At 36.2% G+C, this 20,013-nt stretch overlaps 1 protein-coding gene across 2 annotated transcripts in view; it reads right to left on the bottom strand.

Moving 5' to 3' along the window:
• The window catches only part of TMEM161B (transmembrane protein 161B), a 46,305-nt gene that overhangs the window by 14,999 nt on the left and 11,293 nt on the right, over positions 1-20,013 (bottom strand). Inside the window, exons 3-8 of one of the 2 annotated variants that reach the window (XM_014936872.1) lie at positions 15,361-15,441; positions 10,836-10,933; positions 9,240-9,396; positions 2,510-2,661; positions 1,910-1,970; positions 70-210 (exon numbers count right to left, since the gene is read on the bottom strand). In XM_014936872.1, the coding sequence (XP_014792358.1) occupies positions 70-210; positions 1,910-1,970; positions 2,510-2,661; positions 9,240-9,396; positions 10,836-10,933; positions 15,361-15,441 (690 nt within the window). The remainder of the gene's footprint in view (positions 1-69; positions 211-1,909; positions 1,971-2,509; positions 2,662-9,239; positions 9,397-10,835; positions 10,934-15,360; positions 15,442-20,013) is intronic. The other variant, XM_014936873.1, reaches the window with a different exon arrangement.

The following is a 20,013-nucleotide window of genomic DNA, read 5'->3' as shown; positions in this document are numbered from 1 at the left end:
TGTTTATTTTCAGACATTAAAGACTTAAGACTGAGTAGCATATACCTATGTGCACATATTTTCTCTTACTGTGTTATTTTTTCTGTTGCTAAATTCAGAGCATCCAGATGCATTTGAGCCAGTCGCAAGCCAGGGAATGTCAAAAAAGCACCAATAAGTGAACACAGAACAGCCAGGAACAATTTGAAGGTTAGTTTAGACACAGGACCCCTAAAAGAAAAGAAAGGAAATAAGCATTTTCTTGGGGAGGAAGTTGGGGGGGTGGGGTATCAGAGACTACTTTCAACTCAACAGCATCTAACATTTAATAAAAAAAGCAAACAGTATTCTACAGTTTTACTCTGGAATACTATCATTATTACAAACCAATCAGGAGTTAAAATTAACCAAAAAACCAAAAAAAAACCAAAAAAACCCCCAAGTCACCTATTCATTTCCTATGAAAATAGAAAACCTAGGTTGCTGTTAAAATTGTTAGTAGAGAAGAAAAAAAATAATTTTATAATGTAATTAACAACAAAATATATAACCTAAATCAGTAGTAGAATGAATTTAATGATTGTGTTTTTAAGAGAGGAACAGATGCATCATTAAACTTAATCGGTCCACAACAAAATGGATATTTAAGTTATACTACTTACGTTCTACCTTTAACCAGTAAAAAGATTTATGAAACTGTTATTGCTGATGTTTTTCACAGATTTATCTAAAACATACATGTGGCCAATTAACATGTCTCTTCCAAGTGACTTGTATAGTTCTTTTTAATGGACTATGGACTACATTAAAAAATTACAGAAAAAATATCAAGGATCAACTGAATTACGGAATAAACAAACACTGGATTACACAAAAAAACCAAGTGACATGTAACTAACACAGATTAAAAAGTAACAAAAGCAAATCTAGTGATACACAAGAGTTTTAGATTCTTTCTTAATCTATGTGATACCAACTGCCAAGAGACACCATCATCACCTCAATTACTGCTGTAAACAGCCAAAGCACTGCAAAAGTTCAAAAATAAACACTTAACAGGAATATTAGTACAGAAGTTAGTAAACTTGCAATAGCTTAGGAAAAGCAGAGTGAAGAAAAGCTAAGAAACACATGGGATTCAGTTAAGAGTCTCCCATGAGTTTATTCATAAATGACACGCTAATCTAGTTTGAGGAAACTTCTTTTTCACCAAAATGAAGAGGTTCCATAGCTTCTGCACAATACTTGAGAATTCCCAAGCAAGAAATTCAAAGCTGCAGTGCCACAGTGATTACATACCCCATAAATGCATTTTAGAGAACATGTATAAGGAAAGAATTACAACAGAAATACATTTTCCAATATACAGAGGCTGTCTATGACAGCAATTGTGTATTTATGTAACATCACAAGCTATGGTGTATTCCTTTGGCAGTCCATGCAAATCTTGGATATCCTGTAGCAAGCAGATGTTTTTGCATCATAGGAAAATACCAATACAACCTGAAAACAGGACTGAAGGCCAAAATTTGGTGCTAACACCAAATGTATCAAAAGCTTTAACTGTTTATTTTGTACTCTCATCTTCTTGCATGGCAAAAAAATATTTATCACCTGTTTAAAGCAATCCTCGTAAAGCCGAAAGGAATTACCATGAAAAAATGTTTACAGTTTTGAAATGCATTTTATGAACAATGACCAAAGTGCAAGGGTAGAAACTATCTCCAAACTACAAAGAGAAAACACACATGCAATTTAAGTTACTTGTGAGTGCTGATTAATTATTTTCATTCACCTCTTCACATTACTATAGAGATTATAAGCATGTATATGACAAAAACATGCAGGACAAGTGCTCGCTAAGAAAACCCAAGTGATTCAGTTATAAATGGTCACATAAAACAGAATAAATGTATTTCCAGGAACTTACTGGGATTCCAAACCCTGCTTTTCAAGAAACTGCATAGCACTTTCTGAGAAATTCGAGAATCCTGCAGAGACACATATATTATATGTATTTTATGACAGTACAAATGCAGAACCCCTTTTTTGAAATAAAATGCTAGGTAACAAGTCATATTTTAAACAAGTTTTCTTATGTCTAGCACAACTCTTTCATGTGATAATTAGTATGCCATAATTCAACAAAATTTGATTATTAATATCTCTGATACTAACAAACTTCAGGAACATGAAGAAAATTAACTTTTTACAAACATAGGTATTTTTTTGTTTTTGGTAAAAGAGCTTCGCTTTAGTATGAAAGGCAAAATAGATTAAACATAAAACTGGAAAGCAAATATAATTAACTAACAGTCTAGGCAAAGATTACACTATTTAAAAGAAAGCAGGGAAAACATACAAGCTAACCTTCAGAATCTGCATTCCAAAGCAAAATTTGTTAGAAGTGTATGACACAAAGAGTCCCTTTTAACACAGATATTCTCAAAAACACCTAAAAGACTGGAAATAAAATCTTCCGTGTCATGCAATCACTAGAGCTGTTACAAACATGAAAGAAAGGGTTTACCTGATTCCAGTCCAAACTCTAGATAGTTTTCTGTCACAATGAGAATTGCCATTGCTTTCACGAAGAAGAAAAAACCAAAGGTGACACAGACCGATCTTTCACCTCCATCCTCTACTTTGAAATAATGGGTAGTCAACGAAAACAGTACCTTACTACACAAGAAAAAGGTCAAGGAAAATTAAGTTTGTAAAATAACTGTATTTAAGAATTATAAAGCTGTATTTTGATCATCTACACTAGGGCTGTTCTATGATGCACATTTTTTTTAAAAAAGTAATATGTGTTCAGCCAATGTCAGGTTAAAATTACAGAATACTGGTATAGCATAATCACATAATAAGTAACCAGGAACACACTACTCTGGAATACAGTTTTGATTTAGGCTTACTTATTGCAGCAATAATCACTATCAATCTAGAAGAATTAAACCACAGTTTAAGTGTAAATGATTACATAATCATGTTTCATCAAACCAAAAAAAAAAGACAATCGTATCTTCCAATGCAAAATATTGAGCTACATGAAAAATATTCCATCAAACTAGATAACTCAAGATTTAATTAGTTTCAAAATCCAAAATACTACTTTTCAATGCAACAACTGTGATGGCAGGGAAGTGAATAAACACATTTTTTAACCACATTTTTAACCACAGGGGAGCTACAGGTATTCTTACTGGATGCACAACCCTAAAGTATACAAGCATACAAACAGCAAAACCAGGATGCTCCAACAAGCACTTGTATCAGGAATGGGATAAAATTTCTCAACTGCCACAGGGAGTGTTGACCTGCCTTACAAGAAACTATGACAAACGGCATGGGATTCCTGCTTAGATTATTATGTGACTGCTTATTAAGCAGAAAAACATATGAAAAGATGAAACTTGAATTTCTCTGCTTTCACATGCACATTTTTGAGATTTCTCAGACATCAAACATAGTAAAAGAACAGCATGTTAAGTACTATCTAGGAAATAAAAATACATCCCATGCTCATCTTGGAAAGAAAAAGCCCTGACCTTAAAAAACCCCTATATAGTTTGGCATGATATATCTAGTCCTTTCACATCTAAGTCATCACCTGCTCTGTTATCAAGCTGTTTATAAAATCGAGTTTTCTCCTTTTTAATACATTTCTAAACATACTTAGCTCCAAAGTCAAACAGTAGATTAGAAAAAAATTTTCATTATATATTCTCAACTCTTATCACCATGAACTGCAGCCCATTATAATTGATTTTTTTTTCTTTTTTAAATGGCAGGCAATATCCAGTCCATATTTAAACAAAGCATTTAGAGATCACTCCAGATATTACCTGCTTTGAAAAACCAAAGAGAAAATGAGAAATGAAGATTTTAAGTGTAAACTGTACCCTTTTTTTTCCTGATTATTCAATAACTTATTCATATTCACACTTTTTTAATACTGGAAGTATTTTAAGATGCAGACCACATGAAAACATGTTTTAGAGTATCTATACAGTAAAATATTTGAACAGTCATCAGTTAATCTTTTGAGAAACTATATGATTATGAATATTGCACTTCATTAGGCAGCACATGTTTAACATACACATTGCTGTATTTCCTGTATATGCACAGGTATTCATGCACACAATGAAGCTGCCTAAGCACAGCATCTAATAACCCTAAATTCAGAGTAATCAACTTAAAACTCCCTTCATACCTTACAGAAAGAACTAACATATCTAAAGGAAGACCTCCCTTATCCTAAAAAGAGGTAAGTGTTCTGGAAAGCTCTGCTTCTTTAATAATACATTCTGAAAACAAGTGTCTTTTTACAGCTAGGGACATCAATCACAAATTAAAAACACATTAATTTCAAGTCTTGAAACTATACAAAGGTCTTCATAACAATTTGTGATCAATAGTCCCAATCTATAAATAGATTTATAACCCTCATGTTTTCAACTATGGATTGTGCCTAAAAGAAGTAGAAAATGTAACCAAGAAGAAGGCGGCATGCTGACATTAATATCAAATTATAGTGCAGATTCAGAACTTAATATATAAATTAATGATTATGCAAACTATGTGTGACTGAATCCTTTCTTAGCTAAATAATGACCACTGCTACCTTTTTTAGGAATAGAAAAAAAAAAGAAAAATCAAAGCATTATGGCTCGCTTCATCACTTTCTTTCACTGCCTGACTTTCGTTTCAGGACCTACTAAAGAAATAATTCTGGAGTATACAGTGCTAAGTTAATAGATTTCTTACCCTGCCTTTTATAACTTTTATAACTTTTTTTTGATAGACCTATAGAATTTGATGTATACACTTTTACAAATATAATTTTATCTTTTGAATTGCTACAATTATGGAATTTAATGATATAGTACACTGGTATTTATGCACATGTTTGAAGAGAAAAAGATCCACCTTCTGTTTCTCCTAAAATACATGAAAATTTCAGCTACACAAGTGAAAACCAAGTAAACTCGTCGATATTCTAATTTTATGTATGTAGAAAAAGCTACAGTTTAAGCTTGGAGGGGTTTTTTTTTTTTTTAAGCTATTTGGTGACCAACTTTCCTAGATCAACCTTCATTCAAGTAAAGACTGTCCCTTTCCTTTGCTATGCCATTGAAACATTTCCCAAAAGTAGCCTGTGAAATCTACTCATCTACCATCTCCCTCATTCCACTAGACCACAGTATGAAGAGCACCAACCTCACAGTTGGCAGTGTGGATAAATAGTTCCAGGGTAGGGAACTCTCTTATTTTTAGCAGAAGAGAAGAATAAATCTTGAAGTGTCCAGATAGTTTCAAGAAGACTCAAATATGTTTATTGAAGGAAGCATTTAGAAGACATGCTGATCCACCTGCTCAGTGCTTAATGTTTTTAAAAGGCTGCAGGATACCGTGTTGGTTGATCACTTTTCTGCTGATAGCCTGCACTCACTGAACAATTTCCAGGACCTGAAGAGGAATCAAAAAAAGGTCTTGCAAAACAAAGACGTTGAATTTTTTTTAAGACAGATTATTGGTCATGACTTGCTGACTGTGGTGAATTTTGGCTTAAAAATGAGTTTTGCAATGTTTCTTGCAAAAAATAGCGTTAATGTTTGTGAACACTCATTGTGGTGCAAGGCCTAGACTTACAGTGGGTACACTGAGCATGACCTGCCACTTGAGCATCTGGCAGGGGAACCTGGCATCTTTCACAGAGGTATCTGCCAATGCAGCTGTACAAACATTTCAGCACACGAAACGTGCATAAAGCTAGCTTAGCTGTGCCCAGCACAACTACCATCAACATAATGCCAACAGTGGAACTCAAATTCTAAATTTACATACTGCTTCTTTCAGACTAAATCTCTGTTAAAACACAGATGTGTAGACTAGACTAAATTCTGGAATTTTTCTGAATAGCTCCACTACGAACATTAAAAAATGCTAACAGTGGGTTACTGCACTGAACTAAAAATCACAACATCCCCTTCTTGAAGACACAGCTGAAAAAATTCCAATCATCACCTCCAACTTCTCTAACCTTTTTTTGGGTCATTCTGTCAGCCAAATCCCTAGTGCAACCTATCACCTCTTAACACACAGCCATGAAGTAGAAGAAACACCTGCCACCAAAAGACAAATTTATTCTAGAACTAATTCTTGACCTGTCACATTGACTGCTTTCAGTTGAAAATATAGAGGCAACCAATTTTTTTTCAGCACTTAAATTATTATGAATCACTTCTGGTGTCAACATACTGATTTGGTAAATAGTTGTGCAAGTCTTAAAGTATTCTCAGCATCCCAGAGGCCTGATGTGACAACACATGAATGAAACAGTTTTCTTCTGAAATCTCTTTTTACCTGCCAAGGTCCCAGCAATCACAAGGATTGTTATCAATACCTCTGTACAGCTCTCTGTGCACCATATTCCTTTACCCAGAAAGCTGTAACACCCAAATTAAGTTATTTTAGCATGTTTATGGAAATGCTAACTCTAATATACAGTTTAGACCATGCTTCCAGCCCTCTGCTTTGCCATTAACCCCTCAGACTGCACAGGATCACACTACTTCGTTCCATCAGTCCAGAAACTGTACACGTAATTAAGCAAAGCCCTATTCAATATTAGGAAGCAGTGACTTCACATGGACTTCTACAAACACCTACTCTGCAGAGAAGACTCCAATAAAAACAAGGTCAATTTCATGCCACAAAAAAAAAAGTACATAAAAGTTGCATACAGTGGGAGAAAACAAGCTCTGATCATTTGTTTCCTTTCTACAATTAATAAATGACTGTTCAAGTACCTAGTACTGGATAAGTAATCATACTTTGTATTGTATTATCTCTTTTAAACTACCGAAAAATTGTACAATTGTTTTTTAAGTGATTCACTTAAAAACCTAAAATTTAGGCTCTGCTGTCTGATAACAAATTCCAAAGAAAAAAAGAAAAAAGGTTACACTGTACACAGGTTTCGTATTTCCAGAGTTTACTTACTACTGGAGGCTTGGTCCTACATATCAGGCCATTCTTCTCTGGGCTTTCCCAAATTTGCACGTTTTCAGAAGTGCCACATGAATTTTAAACTTTAACTTCTCTAACCTTTCTCTCACCCCAACAAACTGACAGAAGTCCTCAAGGATTTCCTCTCTAAAGCATACTGCCTATTACCAAAAACTCAAAGTAAATTTGGTTCTGTGGCCAACACTTGCCTAGGTACAAAAAATGCCATTAACCGTTCACAGCTTGTTAAATAAAATTTAGCTTTTGGGACATAATATTTTGCTTTTAATACTATTCTACCTGATCTCACTTTCTGGTGAGAAAATATAGCTAATGTGCAGGGAATACTAGATTTGCTTCAACTCTTCCAGGTCCAATTGGGCAATTAGACCTCAAGTGCTTCAGCTGGATTAGGATAAAACTGGAAGTGTTGGGTTAGGCTCAATTCATATAAAAATGGGAGGTGAGAATAGAAACAATCAAAGACCCCAGTAGCTACTTGCATGTTCACGCTACTGAGACAGAAAGCGTGCACCACTAGGCAACTTAGTATTTTTTAAATTTCTGTATTTGGTTTTGCCCTGAATTGACAACCAAATGAAAGCAGTGATTAGGATTGTATTCAAATGTTACTGTAAGAAAGAATTATTGCAAGGGATTTTCCTACAACATATAATCCACACATCTGTTTCACCCAGAGTTGCAATCACTGCAGTATTATTTAAGTTGGCTACACCCAAGATTTAAAAGATGAAGCAAATGGAGCGTTACCACCAATAAATTTAAGAGTCCATTGTGGCTTTAGTATTTCAAGCTTGTTTTTCCATTAGTTCTATTAACCTCCCCCTCATCCTCAAAACAGGAGTCAAAGGTGTTGGCTTTCATTTCTGATTTCTTAAGCAGCAGCTGCCTCTCTCCTCCCCTCTGCCGAGATTAAACTAGAATTCCTGACTTCACCCAAACAAAGAAAGCAAAGGCTGTGCAATAATTGCTATCTATTAGCTATAATATAGCTACAGTGATATGATTCATGATGATAATCATGATATGATTATAAGGTGCATAAAAGCCAGACGCTGACTTTCCTGTTGTTATGGAGAAGACTAGAAAAAACACCTTTTGGCCTGTGGCTCTGTCCACTGACACATCAAAGGAGAAATGCCTGCTCTGGAAAGCAAGTTCTTACTCATTACAAGGAAAATTCTGGATATCATATATACTTCAGGCTACCTAGACAAAGAATTCCTGTCCTTATCATAATTATTAAAATCTGTGCTGTCTTTATCAGGTACAGACAAGCATTAAGCATATCCAGAACTGTTGGCCAAATATAATGAAACGTTAGAGTTCAAGGGTTTTATACACCATCACCAGCTACTGCTAACACCAAATAAATAAAAAAAAAACAAACCCACAGTAAGAATCTCTATTGAAGAACAGGCATTTAAAGAGAGGAATCACTTTTGAATATTCAAGTGCTATACAGACCCTAACTTACCCCTTTATCTGGCTGTCAGCTGTTGAGGAAGGAGAGGGGTTGCAGGAATTCATTTTCTAACTCACCTTTCCATAACCTGCACTCTTGCAGGCCCTTATTCAATTCCACTGCTTTATCACCCACCACATCTTTAAAAGGCAACTTTCCTCCCTAAACTGTATGTCTGGAGTGGTATATGGAAAGCAGCTAATTACCGTGCAAGCGTCCATGTCTGACACTGCCTTCTCCAGTAAAAACAAACATAACAGCTGCCTCTTTTTATGTTTTTATGTTGCCTGTTTCCTGAATACACCGCTTTTGTTTCCCTCAGTATCAGAGGGGAGCTCACCTTTTCACAGTGCTTTGAAAACGTTAACACCTCTTTGCAAATGTTAACACAACTTTGCAATAAATTAGTATACACATTACTGTACTATTTCACTCTGGAAGCATCAGATTAAACATACAGTAAACATGCAGTAAATTGCACACTCCTCCAAAAGTTGTAAGTACTTTCTGTACATAAATCTGTTTCTGTATTTTTTTCCATAAATGGTTTGGTATTAACATTAGCAAGCTATTGGTGTTGGCATGTAAGAAGAGCACATACAGCATATACATTACCCAACAGTGGCACTATCTTACACGATCCTTTCTCCAAATGCTAAATATTTGTGTACCCTGCCAATTAACAGCGCTTTATATGAATTGCAGAATGATGCAAATTATTTGGAACAGAGTGATTTAAGGGAACAGACAAGGATACACTGCAAAAGCCAAGACAAGCAGACACCACACCACGCTGATATTCATTTCTTGTGAGGGCTTCACAATACTGTAATAGGCTTCCGTCACCACATACACAACTGTAGCTGCAACAGTGAAATCCACCAACCACTGATATTCCGGAAAATAATGCAACGCTGAAAAATACAAGTTTGCAAATGTTAAAGGTTTAAGGCAGTTACTGACACACACAGAATGGAGTGACAATTAAAAAACGTTTTCAATTAACTGAGGTCTAGGTAGACCCAAATCACCCAAGTAAAGAGCAACAATAGCAAAAAAGCCACATTTTTTCCACTCAACAACCTGAACTTCATTCTTCACTTCTGTTATTCAATACTTGATAACTACTCAAATTTATAAGGCTACAAGATTTTATCATCTCAGCTTTTATATATTAACATCCTAAATTCAAAAAGCAGACTTAATTTTAATCTCAACATCACAACACAAAATGGCTTCTCCAAGTCTAGTGGTGATTCCATCTAAGATGTTTTTTGACTCTGTGAAAGATTTAAAGCTCATTGGCAACCATTTAAAATACTACATATAATCACTTTCTCTTTTCCTTTAAAAAAAACCAACACCATCTAAGATACTGATGGTTAGTTAAAAAGTCACAAAACATTACTGAGCATTTCTCTGTTAACTACTACCTAACATCAAACACATGAAATTGGCCAAACTCAGGTATTTCCAAGTCCTATACTTACTTTGAAATAACTATCTTGTTAGATTCCACAACAGTTTGTATACATAACTTTAAGACAGTTAAACCCCACACTGTATCAGTTTACATTTGTTTATTTATGTGCCAGCTTCAAAAAACAATGCATTTCTGTTAAAGGTATTTTCTAGATTGTTGCTGGTAATTCAAGCTGAGAAATCTCCTGCATAGGACTATGCTTCCTTTCCTTCTACATTTATGCACAGAACACATGCATATAAAAACATAGATATGAAGAAAATAAGTATCACACATATATACGTAGCCATATATGGGTTTTCTGTAACAGAATGACTGGTTACAATTAAGGAATCAAAGATTATCATTTTTAAAAGCCAGCAACTTCCAAAACACTTAATGCTGCTTATTTCTGTACTGTCACTTTCAGTTTCTTAAGCATTTTACTTCAATGTGTGGTTGAAAGGTGTTGGTTTTAATGCTACAGCACATTTCCTATTTTAGATGAGCAGAAAGTACATGTTTCGACATCTGCCAATTGTAATTTTCTTGTACAAAGGTACGATCTCCATTTCAGACAGACTATGATGTGATCCTTTGGGTGTTGTCTTATATTGCTATGGATGCCTGATACAACAATAGATGTGCTTTATGCTGGATTTCACCTACTCATCCTTTTCCATAACACTGCTATTAAGATGTCAACCACAGAACAACAAAGGAGACTTAGCCCCAATTCTTGCCTTCTCATTTAACTTTATTCTTGTACCTCTATTCATTCATTGTCTATAAAAAAATATATTCTGTCATTCATTGTAAATAAACACTTGATAGAAAGAAACAGAACATATTTGAAATATTATATTATGATCTGCATCCACTTATTCTTACCAATAGTGTCCCTTTCAGTCACTGATTTGGTTTCCAGATGAAGATCAATGTCTTTCGGAATGGTTAGGGGTTTGTTTTCAATATGACCATTATATTTCCTGTAAAAAAAAAAATAGATAATACACATACAGTTATGACAAAAACTTTTTCAAGACACAAATTCTCTGGATTGAAAGCAAGTAAAAGAAAAAGACAGACTTGGCAGTGTTAGCTTATTGAATGTTCACTGGAAATAACAAGCAGTAATGTACCTCTGAAGATGGCTGATAAGAAAAAAAAAAATACAAAAACAAGTTTCCCAAAAAAATCATTAGACCTTTTTGTCCCAAGAGTGTGCTTAGCAAGTATATCACATGAGCTAGACTAGCCTAGATCCTTGAGAGATCATCCTACTAGCCATCAAGCAAAGGCAATTTTAAAATCATTTTCTAATCTAAAAGGGTATGTGTAGAAATACTATAGACTTGATTCAATTCATATCCTGCTTACGCAAACAAGCAAAAAATACTTATTGCAGTATAACTAGCAATCCTAGAGAACCAGAACATCTTGAAAGGAAATAATCCATTGTGCTGTCTTTGGGGAGACAGACAGAGCTAAGTACACCGCAACAGAGCATCAGGGTTTGGAGCTGTGTTCCAGGTTTTAGCCATTGCTGCATAGCATGACAGTGACACACAGGGACTTCATAAAGCCTGACACACAGATTCATTTGCTCCTATTACACAGGTGGCTGCTTGCTTATACAAACAGAAGGAATAAGGCAAGCAAAGGTTGATCCTCACACTGCTAAACCCTCCCTGGCTTCCAGCATTAAGCAACTTGGGGAGAACCTGAGCCAGGAACCACATCTCCTGAAACCACCATTTTTCAAAACTGAAATGAATTTGCCTTAGCCCTTTCTGAACCAGTCTGAAATTGGTTTAGTTGCGTAGTGTCTTGTGGCACCAAGCTCCACGATGTGTGTCCCAAACTGAGAAGTCCTTTAATCCACCCTATTAACGTCATTCCATGACTACTTGTGCAACGTGGCAGTTTACTGCTCCCTGTCCACCCCCTGCACGCTGGGTACCTGCCTGTTGCAAAACCTTCCCTCTGTCAATTCCCACACCAGTAAACCTTACATCACTTCTTCTGGTGTGGAAGCCCTTCTTCCAGCCACCATCAGCTCCCCTTTTCCACTCCTGATGAATCTTTTTTGAAATATGTATAAACAAAAGTACGTCTTATATGCATAGTGAGAAGTCGGACCATGCTTTCCTAATCATTGTTAGAATTAACACATCTTTAAGGAATCATTTTTCACAGCAGAGATACATGTAAAGACGACAGAAGATGATATATTTAGAGTAAAACGAGCATTTTCATCCAGAGATCTGAAACTATACCAACACCATGGTCTTCACCTCCCTGAAAATATTAACCTGAAGAAAACAGGCTGTTCTTAAAAGAACCTGAACAAAGTCAATTTACATGAAATTGGACTGAGAGATTAAAATTACAAACTAGAATAAAACTTACCTCATCACGATTTTAAAGAAATAATTTAAGCAGATCAGAAAACGGTTTGCTAAGTTCAAAAAAAATAAAATCCAAAACTTGTAAGCCCTAAATTGGTACAAGGAAACAGAAAGCTCTGCCAGATTTTAGAATAGCGCCTCTCAAATTAGAAAAGGAGATACGGATTTTCCAAAGGAAGACAAGTTATTGGGACATAAGCATTAAAAAGCAATTCAATCAATTGTGAATTTATTTTTCAGGAATGATGTCCTGTCAGCTAATGTGCATGATGAGAATGCAAGCAGAAAGTATTAATAACTTATTTTTTTCAGGTGATATTAATTATTAGTATCATCCAAAGGAAAAGAATTTTAATGGGCAAAACTGAAAACTGTGGATTGGAATCTAAAGCATTACTCAAAAAATTCAGGTGCTCAAGTCTAAACAACAAGTCTCAAACACTACTTGACATCCACTGACTACCTGCAAGCTTCTGTGTGGTTCTCTGGTCTCAAACTATACTCTTGATGTTCTCTTGTACCCAGAAGTACCATCATCTTGAGCGAGATGAGCATTTTGATAACTGAAGCCATTTCAGCTCAACAAAATCTGGTGTTCCTACTCTTTAATTATCCCAGGGGACCCATAATCCCAGAGGCACAGTCAGAACATACCCAGGATCACTGACAGCTTTAATTCAAAGTCATTCATAGTAGCTATGGACCTTTTCATTAGCCTAACAATTTAGTATAACACAAATTATTCTGAGATAGAAAATCTGCCTAAAATTCATGTGCCATTATAACCTATAGCATAATATGCTGAAGTGTAGTATGTGTTGAATAAAAAGGACTACATATTCACACTACTGCTGTTTCTAAAGCTCATTTTGAAGCAAGTGCCTTGGAGCTCCTTTCTCTTTTAATTAGTTCAAATTGGAGAAGTATTTAAGTAAGGAGCAGGTACCACTTTTTGCAAGATTATGATCTTGACAAAGAAAATTCTTTATCTTGAAAAGGCATGGGGGGGAGAGGGGAGGAATCAAATAAAAATACCCTTATTTCTCCTACAGCCTTCATTTCATATCTCCTTGGCTCAAAGGAGCACTGCATTCCATTTTGTGCAAACTGAAACAGTATATCCAAACCAACTCAATACAAACAATTCCTATTCTAAATCACGTTTTTCCTCCAACAACAGACATTTTTTATACTGGACACACAATATATTTATTGACTAAAAAGCGTATTATTCATTCTGTTGTTACAACAGCAAAGCAAAGGAGGCATCATTTAAGTCTCCACATCACCTTCCTGGTTTCTGTAAAGTTCCCTATCCCCCTGTGATTAACAGTTACTTTAGTACAAACAACTACCTACATCTACTACAATTGCATTCTCTTGGTTAATATAGTAAGATAATTATATCAATCTTATAATAACTAAATCATACCAAGAAAATTTGACTGTGCAGACAAGAAAACATAGCTTCACAATTGAAACACTAGATGTTGAAGTTTAGTAACTGAAAAAGGACTTTATGCATATACAGATGACTTGCAATACAGGTTCCTACTAAATTTCTCAGTAAATTTTCCAAATATTACAAAATTTAAGCTTAGCTGCTTGGAAGCATGGCATAGAAGAGCATATAATTGCTCTGGAGAAAGTGAGAACACACACATTTTGGATGGCAAGGAATTGGTGAGATTGAGAAAAGGCAATTTACAGCAACGTACAATTATTATTTGGCAACCAGACTGTGTTTTTCTGTTTAACGCTCCTATGGGTGGACTTAAAGTTATAGTTTGCATTTAAAGTTAAATTTATATATGAATAAATATTACTAGTTAAATGTTATAAATTGTAATGCTATTCATAATTATTTTTCCTCAATTTCTTACAGAAAACTGTTAGATAAAATGAATTTCTAGATTTGAAAGAATATTGCAATAGACATGTAAAATTAAAGTTATTTAATACTGAAGGCATAACTTAATTCTTTATTCCAAAGTGCGGCAAATAAGGTTGCTAACCACATAGTTTAAGAAATAAGAAACAGAAAAAAATAAATCGCATTACAATGAGCAGACTATATGTGCACTTTGTGGATTATACAAGAGTTCGTAATGAAATATAAAAAAAAGGACTAAAGGAAAGCCCCTATGTCACCAAAAAGAAAGCCGGGGGGTTGGTTTGTTTCAAACACAGCCAATTCAGAAGCGTTGCATCAACATAGCAGCTCCACCATCTCAAGATGTCTTGGTTCTTGCCACAGTTGTACTTCTGGAAAGCTGTTTCAGAACTTCATGCCTGAAGGTCAGAAATGTGTTTGCACCTTAAGCAGACAGAGAGCTGTCCCACCCCTCTCTGTCCGCTCTTTGCTAGGTTAAGCGAGCCAAGCTCCTTCAGCCTCCTCTTGTAAGACAGACTTTCTGCTTCCCAGCAGCCCTCTGTTCATCTGTTCACGTACAAATTCACTTTTCTTGAACATGAGTGATCAGAACCGTACACAGTAATCCCGATAAAGTTCTACACTGGTGCCTTGTCCAAGAGGATTAATATTTCCCTATCTCTTCTACTAGAAATACCTCACCTAATACATCCTAGGAACGCATTTACCTTTTTCACAGCTATGTAAGAGTGGTGGCTCAAAGTAATCCTATGTTGGACTAATATACTCACATCTTTCTTCTCTGGATTCAAGATGAAGAGCTTCAATCCTATAGAAGATTTGCTTCCCTCAGTTTTTATCCAAATGAATACATTCACTAAAAAAACCTCCTTGCCACCAATTTAGCAATTTCTCAGACCAATTTTGTGGACTGGAAATCACCCAGTCCTGAGCAATTTGGCGATATCCAACTCAGAAGAACATGGTTCAGTACAGAGTCCCACAAACTAATGCAAGCTGGAGAGCTAGCAGTTTTTAACTCAGTCTAAAAAAAACAAATAGTTAGCTGGCAGAGCTATTATATGTCTTATGCTTAAAAAAAAAAAAATAAAGTCTTAAAATAAATATTTACCTGTCTTTTTTGCTTTTTCCTCTTTGTTTCCCTGCAAGAATCCGTAGCTCTTCTTCAGTAGGATGCTGATACCACCGCAAACTAAAGAAAAACAAAATCTCAATTAAAACAGTATCAGTATTAGCAATTCAGCAAGCTGGTTTATTTTTTTTAAAAAAAAAGAACTATATATCAACACACATCTATATGCATATTAAAATGCTGGTCATTTGCAACACCTAAGTAAAATAATTGTTCACACTTGGCAAGGGAGAGCCACCCTGCAGAAAGACCTGGAGAGGCTGGAAGAGTGGGCTAACAAGAAATGTACGAAGTTCAACAAGGACAAGTATAAGGTCTTATACTTGGAGAAACATAATCCCAGCACAGGCTGGGATCTACCTGGCTGGGGAGCTGTTCTGTGGCAAGAAACCAGGGGGCCCTGGTGGACAACAAGCTCAAGATGAGTGAACAGTTTGCTGCTGTGGGAAAGAAAGCCAACAGGATGGTGGGCTGCATCAACCAGGGTATCACCAGCAGAGATAAAGAAGTCATTATCTCTCTTTACTCAGGGCTTGTTGGGCCACATCTGGAATACTGTGTTCAGTTTTGGTCCCCATTACACAAAAAAATATGGGCACACTGGAGAGGGTCCAGAGGAGGACCACCACAATGTTCAAAGGATTGGGAAGCCTGCCATATGACAAAAGGCTGACAGAATTGGGTTTGTTCAGCCTTGAGACAAGAGAGCTTAAGGGAGACCTTACCACCAAATTCAGTATTTAAAGGGTGGCTACAAATAAGGCGGAGACTCCCTTTTTACAAGGAGTCACATGGAAGAGAGGAGGGGTAATGGGTACAAGTTACTCCTGGGGAGATTCCAACTGGGCTCAAGAGGAAAATTTTTCCCAATGAAAGCAATTGGCCATCGGAATAATCTCCCCAGGGAAATGGTGGATTCCCCAACAGTGGACACTTTTACAACTCAGCTGGACCGGGTGCTGGGCCATCTTCTCTAGTTCATGCTTTTGCCAAGAAAGGTTGAAGGTCCTTGAGGTCCGTTCCAACCTGTTGTTCTGCGAGTCTATGAAAATACCTTTATGTGCAAGTACTAACAGTGCCTGAACAAACAGAACTAAACTTCATTTCTCTTCAGCATGTGACGTGCTTACTCATAATTAGAAAGCTTTGCCACTTTGTCATTTAAGTGAAAGCCCTTCACTTCTTAAAACATCAAATTTTCAAGTTATCATCAAATAGAGCAAACAAGGTTGTACTGATATTGGAAGAAGTTCACTAGAATAATTATACCATTTCAATTACGCATCAAAACCATATTCTAAACTATTTTATAAAGTATAATTATGCCTCTCAAAAAAACCCCAGTAATTTTCCAGGATCCAGAATAGCTATTATCAAATAACCATTGCCAGTCTTTTTTCTTAAGCAGAGGAGATCATAACATCAACATTCCTTTCCTTAACACCTCCTCAGTGATATCTTCAACTCCTACTAGAAAAGGTGCTATTAAAAAAAACAAAAATCACTAATTTACATGTAGCTGATCTGCAAGTTTTTCCACTTTTACAAGCCAATGCACCATCCACTGCTCATTTATTTAAAAGGCGTGCAGTGGCACAGAAATTCTGAAGAGGAAAAACACAGATGGCTAAGTTTCTAAGATGGTACATTCTACCTTAATCTCTAAGCATGTAAAGAGCCTTAGTAGCTGGAACAAGGCCTTTTCTACGTTCAACATGGGAGGGCTGCTGCCCAGATGCAGGAAGGATGTCACTCTGATCTCCATTCCAAAATGCTGAGGAAAAGGAGCCCAAGTATTAACCAGAACAGACTTAGGAGTAGGAAGCCACTGCTTGGTGACACTGGTTAACACAGGGTAATAGTTAAAGATGATAATGGAATGCACACTGTCAGTACTTCTCATGTTAAGATAACTTCATCAAGTAGGACCATTCTACATTGGTAAATTAGAGATTAAGCTACATCCAGTTCCAAAAAGATAGCAAAGCAAATTTGGAAAGTAAGTATCAAACCCAAATAATCTCAAGCCACTTGATTCCCAGCTCTGTTTTGGAAAGGCTTCCTGTCCCAAGTGGAAGTCTGGTCCACCTGTCTTTATATATGCAGAATGGCCTTTCATGTAAATACAAAAAAATTTGTCGTTCTTCATGGTACATTGTCTATGCAACAAATACCAAGGGAGGTCCAGTGCTCTGAGACTTGTGCTAAAAGCAGAAACAGTCATAAACACAAGCAGCCACAAGAAGCAATATTTTACTACTTCTGCCTTCCTTACAATGGCATGGACACTTGGTGTCCATAGACACTGGATAAAGACTACCAGAAAGAATATGTACAATTTTAATGATATGTATGTGTCTATGAGTATATGCCTTTCTGGCAAACCTTAAACAGGAGACATGGCCTCTCTGTCCTGATACTGTCCTTGACGCTACACTAAACCTGGCTGAAGACAGGGAAAAGGGAATAAAGAAACATGGTGTGACGAAAACACAACAGATTTCAGGAAGAGTTCCCAATTTCGGCAGTTTAATTGCTGCTATAATGAAGTATTGAACAAGCAATTGCACAAAGCTCACGAACATCATATTAAATTAAGAATTGGCACAATGGGTAAGTGAAGAGTTCAAGCCAGTGATAATACAAAGAATACAATCTGGTTAATAGGTGCTTCCACCAGCCAGTGTCAGTAGCTACTGCTGTGCTAAAGAATCACCCGATGCTGGGATTCCTTCAAGAGAAAGGAACTTCAGTACCTGGCAGTAATACATGACAGATCCAAAACCATCGCATGCTGCAAATTCCCCTCACAGGAATTCACTGCCAGTTCTGAAACCGAAAGTGGTAACTCCTACAGACTCTGCATGGACAAGGTGTTTCGGGGGGAGAAGAGGGACTGAATTTTGTTTGTGGGTTTTTCTGAGGCATCAGTAAGAGTCAAAAGTTATTTCATTAATTTATTTTTATCATGAGTGGTCTCAGCTGAAAAAAACCTGCTGTTAGCAAACTTTGTTGCAAAGAAAAAAAAAAAAAACAACTTTGTTAACACTGAAAATCACACAGAAACCAGAGTGACTACCTTTTTATCCAAGACAACAAACTACACTGGAGATACTACCTTCTTCCTGTCTTTCACACGACCTAGAGAAAGTGGGGGGAAAGCAAAGCAGAGAAATAGTCTTCTGCTTTGTCATTTACCATCTCCCAGATCAGAACTCGTCATGCTGAAAGTACCACAAGGGGTGCTGTGATTATGAAAATACCTGTGTGGGAAAGCTAACTTTTCAAAATCCTTCCTGCACAGATAAGTTAAATAGTACCTAATACAGCAGACAGAATTCTTGTTCTGTTTAAAATGCTAACACAAATCGAACACTTAAAGCACTATTTGCTCTTAATTGAAAGTGACTCCTATTTACAACTAATAGGATGTAAGAGTTCAGGGATTTTTTTTGTTAATAAACTACATACCTTGCATTTACAGTCTCAAAACCAAGATATCTGAACATTCTCATAAAGGTAGAGCTACAGAAAGTAGTTAGTATCTGCCTTGGCTTATATGTTTGAAACTGAGATCCCACAACTGATTACTCCGTAGCTTTGACATAATCCAAGTTAGTCCAAACAGCCCCAACAGCAGAGATATGCCCCAGTTAATTTGAATGAAGGTCATTAACGAATGCACTACAAAACATCCGTTTTCTCCTGTCTTCCTGAAGTGACCTGAAAATAGACTGTAGCTGAGCAACTTAAAAGCAATGTTTTGGTAGAGAATGTTTTATTGGTTAAAAATGCAAAGGCCTATGCAGATATTGAGGCTGCCAACACACTGACTTCAATATGAATATTTAAATTCTGTTCAAGCTCTGAAAATAGCACCGATTGAAAAAGTTTGTATTTCTTTAAAAATTTAGATTAATAGTTTTTCAACAGTCAATGATAGCTGTTAATTCTGCAAACAAATAATTATCTTATGTCTACTTATTCTAACCACTCTTTGAAATTTTCAGGTGCCCATGTTTCATTTTAATGGACTTTGAATGTACACATACAGGCATCTTGAAACCAACTGGTCACTTCAAAAGTTCCTAGCTTGTCTAGTAATGTGTTTAGCCTATCTATATCTAGACATTTCAGACTATCTTGCCTAGAAAAGCCACCCAATCCTTCACAAGGAAGACACTTAAGCCAAATAACTTAAAAACTAGTTTTGGGAACCAAACACTAGTTGAAGCATATTGACAAAGGAAAGGAAGAGCAGGTGGTAACTTTTCCTAGGAAAGTTGGACTACTTAAGAGTGTGTCTGCACACTTTTGTGTCTACAAAACCCTCCACCACTCCACCCACACAGGTCTGTGCAAGAAAACTGGCAAAAAGCACTAAGGAAAACAAGTTAACATAAAAGACAGTTTGTCAGCTAAGCTAAGAAGAGAATTGTTTTTCTTACTGCCATTAAAATTCAGATTCTTGTTGAAGTGAAGCTTCTGACTTGTTTTTATTTCTGGAACACAGCATTATTTCTGGCTCTTTACATAATTCTTGTATTCAGGAGGTTATTCACAATGACTGAAATTACAATGCACTAAAATGGTTACCAGATAAACAGAAGAACAGCGAAAGGCAACAATGAG

The sequence above is a fragment of the Calidris pugnax genome, unplaced genomic scaffold (genome assembly GCF_001431845.1).
Source record: "Calidris pugnax isolate Ruff unplaced genomic scaffold, ASM143184v1 scaffold40, whole genome shotgun sequence".
Lineage (NCBI taxonomy): Eukaryota > Metazoa > Chordata > Aves > Charadriiformes > Scolopacidae > Calidris > Calidris pugnax.
This window is presented reverse-complemented; position numbering and strand designations above follow the sequence as displayed.